Below are 12,638 nucleotides of genomic sequence, written 5' to 3' on the forward strand. Positions count from 1 at the left end.
AGTTAATGTGATATATTATCCTTTTCGATCGTGACTTGGAATGGTCTCTATTAATTCTGTCCCCACTTACCCAATTTGTTTCTAATCAGTATCAACTTCTTTTGTTTACCTCTTTTAATTACACACCTATTTAACTTAATTAGTCACTAACTTTGCTCTTCATTATCAAGGGCCATAAGACAAATCCTCCAAACATCAACTAATCACCTTATAATTTCTGTGATATCATAATTTTATTTATTTTTTGCTAATAAATTATAATTGAATTAAAGACATTGACTCTCAAGTTTTTGAAATAATACAAATTATTAACTATCTCTGGATAATCAAATGGTTTGATAGAGACTCTTGGGTGTATTATTCAAGAAGTCTTGAGTTTGAGTTCTTATTCAATTGTTATTAGGGATAGTCATTAGAGCTCTTATTTGACCGATAGTTCTAAGGTTCTAGAAGATTAATTGAGATGCGCATAAGCTGGTCGTGGTGTAGGCCATTGTGGCTGATTTCGGCTACCATCGACTGTGGTTGTCGAAATCTGGCAAGTATGGGTCGATGTATGTGTTTTTGTTAATTTTTAAACTTTTTATGGGGGTATTTAATAAAATTAATAAACTTAAGAGGTCTAAAAGTAATTAATAAATATATAATAATATTTTTCAAATAATGTGCCAAACAATATTTGGAGAATATGATTGAAAATATGGGTAAAAATATGGAACCAAACACACCCATTGTATTAACCACTCCTAAGTGACCAAGCGATTAAAAAAATACTTTTTGATGTATTACTCAAGAGATCATGAGTTTAAATCATCTCGATTCTAATACGGATCGCTACTAGAGAATATACCCAACCAAAAGATAAATTCATGTTGTTAATCAACCGTTAAAGAGATTTATGGGATAACAAACGGGTAAAACTTATATTATTATGATTTAATAATTATATATCGAATTGACTATTTATCATATATTTTAACACTTACAATTTGACAGTGAGAGAATCTTTATTATTTTATAAATCTCAAAAGAATTGATTTTATTTAACACTTTATAGTTCATATATAAATTGTGTAGTTGAATCTTGACTCCTTTGAGCCAAACAGCACGTGAATTGACAAAGTAGATGGATGAATTGGTCCATTGTTTATAGTCTTAAAATTTAATTGAAGTGACTATTGAACGCCGCAACCTATTAAATAGCATTACATAATTAATAAATATTCCCATCTAAAATCAAATCAATACAATGCACGTTCCATTTGTATAGTTTCACACTGTACCACGCGGTGCCTTTTCTAATGGGTTTGGTTTTCGCCATAGGCGTAAGAAACTATATATTAAATTTTAATCTCCCTTTAGTTCAACCTCTGGTTTGGACTTTGGACCACAACATATATACTTAGTTATTTACATATTCAAAGTTTTAATTATTTACATTAATAAAACATATTCAAAGTAAATGTCACGAATTGGTCACACATTTGAACCCCAATAAAACGGGCTAACATTATTATTATAAACTTTATCATTATAGAACCTTCCAAAATACTTGGATTTGTATTCCTGTCAACCACCACCTGTCGTTTGAATGAGTAATTAAATTGTCGTTTCTTATACGATCCAAATTTTGCTTATAATTTTATAAGAAGGTGGAAGAATTAATTAGTTTTTAAATGCACATAAAAACCTTATTTGTTATGCGGTTGATTCATGTAGTATGAATTCATGTCACGTGTCTCATGACCGTGTAACTATCCAGGCTACGTATCACAACATGAAAGGACGACTGTACTTATAAGCCTATCACACGTTGTTTCGTCATGAAGTTTCCAGGAAGCTCAGTTTGCCAAGCCACATGTCATGTTATTAAGGGCTACTTCATGTGCAAGTTCGTCTATGAAACAGTATAAAAAAAGGATCTCTCACCCCAAAAGAAGGGATCTCAATTTTCATTTCCAATAGCTCAAAGCTATTGCCTTATTTGAGAGCACACAACATTTGTAAACACACTAGAAAAGCAACAAGATAACAGTAATGTAGGATTTGTACTTTGCATCTAAATCACTTTAAAATTTCTTTTTGTCTCCTCCTTAGCTTATTTGTGTTATTATTAATTCTTCTGTTGATTCGGCATGATATTATTGGTCTCTTATAGACCCTCGCATAAATTTCCCGAGAGATTTGCGTAAAGAGTGTTAAAAAATGGTTAACCGAACCGGTTTGGAGGGAAAAACAGGTTTTGAATCGGTTTTCCCCTTAAATTGGATAAAACTTTTGTTTTTTATTTTTCCTTAATTAAATTGTAAAAATCAACAATACAAATACATATTTAAATAAAAATTAAACATTCATACATATCTATTGATCACAACTAACAATACATTAAAAATTGATACAAATAAAAGTCTGTAATGAAGTATTCATAATAAAACAACAAAATAACTAAATAAGTATTAATAGAAAACAACAAAAGAAATTATGCAAATACATATTAAGAATATTACTATTATTTTGTTTAATATATATATTAGTAAATCTGTTCAAAATACTGATTTCAGTTAATCAGTTTTCATTTTTACCCAAACTGAAAACTGAACCTAAAATCTTGTTTTTTGAATTCTTTGAATCATAACAGAATTGTTTTTTCAATTAATCAGTTTTTCAGTTTGATCATCGATTCGGTTTTTGTATTTTTTTTGAAAACCCATAATTTGCGTACTTTTTGTTGGTGCGAGAAATAGCACCAACATTATTAATATCCAAATATAACATTAATATATAGTTTAAGAGATGAGAGGAAGAGAAATGTAGCACAAAAGAAAGGATTTATGATATTATAGTAATATATATAGTAAATTATAATTTTTTTTTTTTAAAAAAAAAAAGCTTTAAAAAAGTATTAGGAAGGAGGTATAAATATTGAGATGGCATAAAGATTGAAGACAAAACGGCTGTTCTGCTCACACACAGGCTAAACAAATTCAATCATACTTTTTGTTTAAAAATAAATAAATAAATATATATGTTTGGTGGGCACTGTTTGGATACATGAGTTTATTTAGCTGTCATCTGATAATACATTCAGTTCCGGGTTACAGGTTCCATCAACACTCACCAAACGTTTTTTTATCGCTGATTTTGAAACCCACTGCAAAAAAAAAAAAAAAATCTCTCTCTATTCCTTCCCCATCACTCAAAATCATACCAACTCTTCCTCTATTTAATATTTTGTTCAATTTTACGGTAAGAAAAAGTCTCCACCCATTTCATATAGAATTTAAATACAATTTTTTATTTTTCAAAATAAAAAATATAATAAAATTTTTAAAGATTCGTTTAATAAATTGATTCAAAATGTTTTCAAAAATAGTTTTACATATATTCATAAAAATTAATGTAAAGTTGAAGAACAATTAAAAGTCATTTTCATTGTTCTCTATAGTATTTTATTTAATCACTTCTTTTAAATATTATATTAAAAACATTTTCAAATATTAAAAAATTGCATAATAATTTTAAAAATTTAAATGTATTTTAATTTTTAAATTAAATAGTATTAAGAAAATTGAGTCATCATGTGACGATTTAGTTACCGGCAGTAGCCGGTAAAAGGACAAGGGAAGTGAGTTGTCAAATCTTGAAGTAGTTACGGGCAACGCCACGAGACACAGGCGCGTACCGACGGTACTTTTTTATATATCGAGCGCCGTAATGAATAACGGAGATGTTCCCCTGTTAGTTAATGATAACCGTTGATTTGAGACTGTAGAGTTTGTCTGGTGTACGTGTCGGCAGGCTGTTGCCTTATTAAGTACGAAATAGTCAGTGTGCAGGCGGACACGTAATCTTTTCTTTTCTGTCCTAAACCCATTCGTTTCGTTGTTAATTCTTGAAATGGGCAAGACTTTAAACGCTGCCGCCCGCTTATGTTATTCTAAGAAACCTGTTAAAATTTTAAAATAATGCTATCGTGACACATCATTGTATTATTTCAATTATCTTCTCTTTTTATTTGTATAACTAACTTATAAAATGAAATAATTTAATTGGAACTAAGTTTATAAATTGCATAATAACTCAAGCTCTTTATAAGCCCCATCAAATCATTTTTTTTTTTTAAATTAAAAGTATATTATTAGATAAAATTACCAAAAGAGACATTAACAATTTAAAATGCATTAAAACAACTATTTTCAAAAATTTCACCTGTTATCAATTAAAGAAAATAACAATAAGGTAAAAATAATAATAATTATTATAAACACCTCTTAAATATTATATTTAAAAAATAAATTTAATCTACTTTTAGCAAGACTTAAAGAACACCACTCTGCCAACCATCGTAAAACTCATCAAGAAACAATGCATTTTTACCTTAGAAGTCCAACATAACTGGGCCTTGGACCTTGAAATATGGATATGGGCTAACCCTGATCCAAGGAGCCTTGCGGGCTTGTAAATGGGCCAAGAACTTGACCCACAAAATCAAACCTTCAGATTCAGGGCCCGCCTAAAATCTAAAAGAGGATGTCAAAATAAAAATCATTTTACGCCCACTTTTCTTATTTTAAAAAAAAGGAATCAATCTTTTTAATAAATTAAGATTAAAATTATATTCTTTAATTAAACAATTATCCAGTTCTCTGTATGAAGCCAAATCATTTAATTTTGATTGGTGAGATGAATGTAATCATTTTGATTTTTAATAAATTAAGCAAATAAAACAATTATTGGAATTGTCCCATGTTGCTAAATTAAATGTTTATTTTTCTTGGTGATATCTACAAATATTCCTATAAAAAAAATGCTTCATTTGAATATAAACGCAATGTCAACATTACCCTTTCAAAAAATAAAACTAAAGTGTCCTTCATCATTCAACCTCAAGGGAGGTGAGTTAGCATTTTTAATACTTATGGGGACATTTTTATTGTAGTTAAACCTCAAGGGAGGTTGCTGATAGTAACCCTTTCGTTTACTATTATCAAGGACTTAGAGATAGGGATGGGTGCAGGCTGGGTGGGCCAGGGACCCTGTTTTCCATCCCCGTCCTCGATATTCACCCTCATGACCATTCAGGATCGGTCCCCGCTGATCGGGACAACTCTCATGATCATCCCCCGTCTGTTGGAATGGAATCACTCCCATCCCCATCTCGATCGGGCCCAATGAACAGGGCTTCAAGGGGAAATTCTCCCAACGGAGATTTTCCCCCCTAACATAATTAAATATATCTATACCTATATCTAATCTTAACATAATTTATTAAAAAAATTGATTAATTATTCAATTGTATGAAGGCTTAGACTTAGTTAGTCTTGTTAATTAATTAATTTTTCATAAAATTAATATAACTAAATTCAATCTTAACATAATTTACTAGATAAATTAATTACTTATTTTATTGTATGAAGGTTTAACTGGTTAAGCTTAATCAACCCTGTTAATTAATTAATTTTCCATTAAAAAAAATATACCTATATCTAATCTTAACATAATTTATTAGGTAAATTGATTAATTATTTAATTGTATGGAGGCTTAGACTTAGTTAACCCTGTTAATTAATTAATTTTTCATAAAATTAATATAACTAAATTCAATCTTAATATAATTTACTAGGTAAATTGATGAATTAATTCATAAAACACTATCTCAACTACAACTAATAAAATTATTCCATTTGTGAAAGAGACAAATCCCATTATCCCAAATTCCAACATTGATTAAGTTTAATATCATATTTAATTGATCAATTAATTAATTAAAAGGATAATTGAATGTGTATAATTTATAAGTTGTTAAGCAATTGTGTATATTCTTATATTGGTTTAATAAATTTTAATAATCTAATTAAATTTATTTTTATACTATGTATTATTATTTTATGAAATTTATAAAATAATAACACATATATTTAATTATTAGACTCTCTTATTTAAATTATTTTTTCTATAAATTTAATATTATAAAATTAAATATCATAAATTTAGATATATTTCACAAAACTATATTTTTAACTCTTAACTTTTTATTGGATTTTTTTTGAGGACCATCCTCAACCTTGTCCATGATATTTCTGAGGATTTCCCGCCTCATTTGAGTCAGGTGAGGCCGGATCCCGACAGGCCAGGGCAAACGCCTATCTTTAGTCAGAAAAGGACATGTAGAACATAAGACAATAAAGGCTGAACAACATGCACTCCGTTTAACTAAAGACAATATAGTAATTTTATATCCATTAATTTTAAATTAACCCATAAATCCCTAATTTTTTTTTTTTTATTTCATTTTTCTCTTCTCTCTCTCATCTTCTTCTTCATCTCTCCCTTCTCTTCTTTCTTTTTCTCCGATTTTTTCTTCCGCCATAGCCTCAACCTTCTCTCCCAGGCTATTTCCCCCAGTTTTTTTCCCCCAGTTTTTTCTTCCGCCATTTCCTCAACCTTCTCTGCCATAGCCTCCTCTCCTTCCCCCATTTTTTTGACTCTTGAGTATCCTCACAGCAACTAACTCATTATGGGAAGAACATGCATTTCTTCAATGCTAAATATTATCTTGTTTCTCTTCTTAACATCTCAATTACGTGATGCTACAGCGCCCTTGGAGATTCTTCAGTATCCACTTTCCAAGATTCTTTTCTTTTTTCTTGCCATTTTATTACTATTACTCTTTCTCTTCACATCCATCAAATTCCCTCTCGATGACAATCCTATTCGCTTGCGAACCGGAAATTTCTCGGTTATCTTGGCTATGTCAATCTTGGCCTCTGCATTTTGTCACCTTTTATGTGTGGCCTATTTGATTATCATTATCATGTCTCCCCGTTATGACTTATGCGAAGCTTTGGAGTGTGTTTGTGCACTTCTTCAACTGGCTTCATCAGTCCCTCCTACTGTTTCCATTTTCTGTGACATTCAAAATCAACACTCAACAGAACCCAGAACCAGTTCCACCTCTAGTTGAAAGTAGAAGTAGTGTAGATATTGAAAGGGTTGAAAACTGAAATAATAGAATTTGGGAAAACGGGGAGAAGAAAAGGAAAAAAGAGAAGGGGAGGAGGGAAAAGATGGAGAAAAAGAAAGAAGAGAAGGGAGAGATGAAGAAGAAGACAAGAGAGAAGAGAAAAATGAAATAAAAAAATAGGATGAAAAAATTAGGGATTTATGGATTAATTTAAATTAATAGATATAAAATTACTATATTATCTTTAATTAAACTGATTTTACTAGCAAATTTGGACAGAGTGGTCGTTGTGATTTTTAAACCTTTTAGTATCAAATTGTCTATATGACAAACTACGTGCGAGTACATGCCGTTCGGCCGACAATAAATGAACATGGCAAGATTCAATACGGGCCTCAAATTGGACATCAACAAAAGCAAAAAAGTCAAATACTGCAGCTATCATTTACGCTACCAAAGCAGTTCATTAAAAGCAATACAATGTCACTCTCCTTAGCGTGGAATTTGCCCTTTCTTCATTAACCATGGAGTAAACGACCTTTCCCTCACCCAAAAAATGGTATGATAATTTCTCATCCACAAACTTTTAAAATATCATTTTTTTCATCAAAAATATAAATATATTAGTAACTTTTATTATGAAGAAGGGTGAGATAGTCATAAACTAGTTAAAGGGAAGGGTAGAATGGTTATATTATCATTTGGCTAGAATCTTCTCAAACCCTAGATTGTTTAGGTCGTTTAGGCAGTTCAACATGATTTTGACGTCATTGATTAGTGTCGACTTCATCCTCAGCTTTTCCATCCTTCACTCATAAATACCCTGCACTTTCCAACCACACTGAACACGCCAATCGCCAACCATCGCTGGTTTTTGGTTCGCATGACCGTTGAGCATCCAAGCCAGATTTTGGCCGATTTGGTCGTCAAAAATTCCACCTAAAGCCACTTGTAGCATCAGCAGAACCTCCTCTCCAAAAGCTCAATCATCCTAGACCATGGTTGTTCACTGTTCATTGGACGCCGACCCTTCAACAAAAGAACTAAACCACAGTCGTCGACGATTGGAGAGCTATCACGGTTTAGATTGTTAGGGCTATTGAATAGGGATGACCGGTGATTCGTTTGGTGGTAAAAGGTCAAATTATGGTGGTCAGAGTTGACCGGAATTGTGCGTGAAAGTTTGATTTGCGATGACCGATGATTAGGGATTGAAATTTGATGGCGGTACTTTTGTCTTTGTAATTAAAATTATTGTATTTAAAAGAAATTATTTACTGAGTTTGTGTTTTGGGTGAAAAAGTGATATTTTAAAAGTATGAATGTGAGAAAGTATCTTTAAGCCATTTTTTGGGTGGAAAAAAAAATCGTTAACTCCAAAGCCATATGGTCTCCCTCCTAGACATGGTAAAATAAGAGCAACATGTGTAGGATTATAATAACTTCTGGGACCGTATAAAATTACAATAACAACAATCTGTACAAAAAAAGAGGGGGTGGACGTGGACTGACTTTTGGCCGTTTACTTCACCAACCGAACCACCAGTCTGCAATTTCCCAGACTGTAGCGGCGTGGACTCTGTTTTGCCCATTCACCTTACCTATCCCACAAATGGTTTCATTATTTAATAATTTGACACGAAAATCAACTAATTCCAATTCCTCAAACTGTAAAGATTAATTCCAAGATATCTCAGAAATTTAAATCAATATATATCCAATCTCAAATCTCCCCATATTTTGGAAAATAATAACGTTATGAGTAATGCGATGTGTATTAATCAATTTGCATTAATCTAAATATTAATATTAAAAATTAATTTTTTTTGAAAAATTTAAAATTTAAAATATTAATATTTGAATGACTATAAAATGATTAATGCACATAATATTATTATAATGTTATATATACAAACTCATTCATATAAAATGGTGTATTTAAATGTGTTGAATTAACTAGATAAAGTTAAACAATTAGAATAGATGATATATCAAATATACATGATTGACTTATCAATTTGCAGAGAATAATTTATATACGTAGTATCGCTCTTTGAAATTTTTTAGGATAAAAGGTATATAATTAATCACCATTGGATGATTTAATAGTAAAAGAGTAAAAGGATAATCTAACATAGTCTTCCGAGTTTGAATCCCCATAATTGTTAATAGAGGTGGTCACTAAAACTTTTATTCGTTCGATAATTTCAGAGTCTAGAATAATTAGTTAAGATGTACCCCACATTGATTTGAACACCACCTAGTGATTTAAAAAAAAAAGTAAATAATTTTTAAATTTTGAGAAGAAAAAACAAAACAATGATTTGGTCCAAATCACGTGAAACTTTCATAGAAAATTCAATTCTCAGTTTCATGAAATGGGTGTACTCATCACGACTGACCATCTTCATGCATTGATTTAATAAAGGAACCCATTCACTGTGACTGGTAGTTGTAGTTTAAGGTCTCCTTAATTAAAATCACATCAATTTGAAAAGAAGAATATATAGTAATTAAAAGAGGAAATCAAATCAATTATCATTATACACGTTTTATCTCTGTTTGTTAAATGAGTATCGGCAATTTTAGAGTCTAATTTATTGATTTTTCAACAAGGTTTTACTGATCAAATGATGACAATTAAGTTTTGTCAGCATGCACGAGAGAGGCCGCTGAATCTGCACAACCATAAAATAACAAGAAAAGCGAAACCAACTACATAAAACGAGGCACAGACCTTTATCAAATATCAACAACCCATCTACGTATAATAAACTAGACTCTATAGTGATATTAGAATTAGATCAGTATCGTAAACGTGTGCACCGCCGGAAACAATGGAGACGCCGCTTCTCAACGGTGAAGTGAAGGAAGACTATGCGCCGGTGAGAAGCTGGAAGGAAACAAAGTCAATGTTCTGGACTGAGACTGTGAAGATGTGGAAGATTGCAGCTCCCATAGCTTTTAATATTTTGTGTCAATACGGGACGAACTCGATTACTAGTATATTTGTTGGGCATCTTGGGGATATTCAACTCTCTTCTGTAACCATATCGCTCTCTGTCATTGGAACTTTCTCTTTTGGCTTCATGGTCAGTCTATTTTGTTTTGTTCTTTGTTCTCTTTTGTTTCGTCGCTTCATGATTTGAACTTTGAAACTGTTTTCTCTTTTCTGGGTTTTTTGTGTTTTATTCTGATTCAGATAGATTGCAATAGATGTTATCTCTGATAATGCGCGATGTAGATTTCTGTGTCCAAGTATGTTTGTATGTTGCCTCCATTATGATTCTTTGTTTTATATATTGCTTCTGGAACTCCTATTGTTTCTGAGAGAAACTTTGAATTTTCCCTTTTCTCCTTTTGTCAGAAAATTCTCTATAAATTTTGTAATACTTTTTTAGTAGCAAATCAAATTTTTGATTGCCAGGATTGATAAAAATAGGATGTGTATATCATTGTTATGTACATTAGTACAGTAGTGGGTTAGTTTGCTGTAGTTCTTTCAAGCTGAGGCTTGGTATTTCTTGATTTTCATTCATGATGAACAGAAAGAACCTGAATTTGTTGTGCAAAATTGTAGCTTGGCATGGGGAGTGCTCTGGAGACGCTGTGTGGTCAAGCTTTTGGTGCTGGGCAAGTTCACATGCTTGGTGTTTATATGCAGCGCTCTTGGATAGTCTTATGGGTGAGCTGTATCATTCTCTTGCCCGTCTACATATTCGCCACTCCAATCCTAAAACTTCTTGGGCAAGAAGATGAAATAGCTGATCTAGCAGGACAATTCACTCTCTTAGTTATTCCTCAATTGTTTTCACTTGCCATCAATTTTCCTACCCAAAAGTTCCTTCAGGCTCAAAGCAGGGTTAGCGTCATTGCTTGGATTGGGTTTGTAGCTCTGACAATTCACATTGTACTGCTTTATCTTTTCGTTTATGTATTCGATTGGGGCACAACTGGTGCGGCTATAGCATTTGATATCACAGCTTGGGAAATAACCATTGCACAAGCTATATATGTGATGGGTTGGTGCAAAGAGGGGTGGCATGGCTTCTCTTGGTCAGCATTTAATGACATTTGGGCGTTTGTTCGGCTTTCAATTGCCTCAGCTGTGATGCTTTGCCTAGAGATTTGGTATATGATGAGCATTATCATTCTCACTGGCCACCTTGATAATGCTGTAATTGCAGTTGGTTCCCTTTCTATATGGTGAGTTCATCCTAATAACTTGTATAAACTGTTTTTGCCACCATATATTTTCCATTTGTAGTGCCAATCAACACACCCCCTCAGAGTCTACTCGTTTGGTATAATGTTTCAGCATGAACTTGAACGGGTGGGAAGCTATGTTATTCATTGGAATAAATGCTGCAATAAGGTAAATCACAGGGTCAATCCATCAGAATGCTCTATACCAAATGCATATTTTCTTTAACATTTCTGACTAATTTTTCTCTGTTTTCACATTTTCAGCGTCCGCGTCTCTAATGAGCTTGGATTGGGACGTCCTAGAGCAGCCAAATACTCAGTCTATGTGACAGTATTTCAATCTCTTCTCATAGGACTTTTTTTCATGGTAGTTATATTGATAACCAAGGACTATTTTGCGGTCATTTTCACAAGCAGCAAAGATCTGCAAATTGCCGTGGCTAAACTAGCATTCCTCCTTGGTATCACCATGGTCCTTAACAGTGTCCAACCAGTAATATCAGGTAACAATCTTGAGTTTCCATTGAAACTAACACCTTCATCTTCTTCTTAACGAATCTCCTTTAATTACTTCTCTCTTCTCTCAGGTGTTGCTATTGGTGGTGGATGGCAAGCATTGGTGGCTTACATCAATTTAGGTTCTTACTACGTATTTGGACTCCCTCTTGGTTACCTCCTTGGTTATGAAGCAAAATTGGGCGTGAAGGTACAGTATTTTTCCTCAATGTTTCTTTGCTTTGTTTTTCATCAATGATTTCCTGTAAATTTGGCTAATATTTTTCGCCTATATAGGGACTTTGGTCGGGCATGATATGTGGAACTGCATTGCAAACATTGCTGCTCCTGATTGTACTTTACAGAACCAACTGGAGCAAGGAGGTAACTAAAATCTGTTATGCAAATTACTTGATCATTAAGCATAACAGAGTGACTTTACATTGTGTCTACTCAAATTGAGCTTTTGTGCTGTACATTTTATTCTTCTGAAACGAGAATCAGAATTCAGAATGAGTGAAGTAAAGGTATATAAAGATTATGAATTGACTTTCAGGTCGAACAGACAACAGCACGCATGCGGAAGTGGGGCGGTCAAGCCATTGATTCAGGGAAGAATGAAGATAGCATCTGAAACACTGCATGTCTCTATCCTTATAGAGTATGGCTTCTGTTTACCTTCCCATAAAAGTGTTTGTATCAGAAAGAATGCAAAATTTTTGTAGTAAGATGATGCAGTATTTTATTTAATTGACCCAGTATCTCAAGCTGAACATAAATATATAAGTAAAACTTGGAAATTAAAGCTTGAAATGCAGAGATTTTAATACAATCCAATTGTATATTTTGCATTTCAAATGCAGATTTTATAAGCACAGTAACCCATGGGCTTTATCCAGATAGAGCAGTTATTTAGATATGCACTATTTTAACCATTGAAAACATCAAACCACTACACAACCCCAATATTTAC

At 32.4% G+C, this 12,638-nt stretch overlaps 1 protein-coding gene across 1 annotated transcript; it reads left to right on the plus strand.

The window, feature by feature from the left end:
- The first annotated feature begins 9,702 nt into the window (after nt 1-9,702).
- Nucleotides 9,703-12,438, plus strand: LOC116139562 (protein DETOXIFICATION 35-like). Its single transcript, XM_031425233.1, has 7 exons — nt 9,703-10,056; nt 10,545-11,170; nt 11,283-11,339; nt 11,435-11,673; nt 11,758-11,876; nt 11,963-12,049; nt 12,222-12,438. The coding sequence occupies exons 1-7, from the start codon at nt 9,802-9,804 to the stop codon at nt 12,297-12,299; spliced, it is 1,461 nt and encodes a 486-aa protein (XP_031281093.1). The 5' UTR covers nt 9,703-9,801; the 3' UTR covers nt 12,300-12,438.
- Nucleotides 12,439-12,638: the final 200 nt, after the last annotated feature.

The sequence above is a fragment of the Pistacia vera genome, unplaced genomic scaffold, assembly GCF_008641045.1.
Source record: "Pistacia vera cultivar Batoury unplaced genomic scaffold, PisVer_v2 Contig352, whole genome shotgun sequence".
NCBI classification, from domain to species: Eukaryota; Viridiplantae; Streptophyta; class Magnoliopsida; order Sapindales; family Anacardiaceae; genus Pistacia; species Pistacia vera.

Bases quoted from the DNA above. Each gene is read 5' to 3' on its own strand.
- LOC116139562 (XM_031425233.1), top strand. From the start codon at position 9,802: ATGGAGACGCCGCTTCTCAACGGTGAAGTGAAGGAAGACTATGCGCCG. The intron at 11,674-11,757 runs GTAACAATCTTG...CTCTTCTCTCAG, and splicing joins TGTCCAACCAGTAATATCAG to GTGTTGCTATTGGTGGTGGA. The intron at 12,050-12,221 runs GTAACTAAAATC...ATTGACTTTCAG, and splicing joins GAACCAACTGGAGCAAGGAG to GTCGAACAGACAACAGCACG.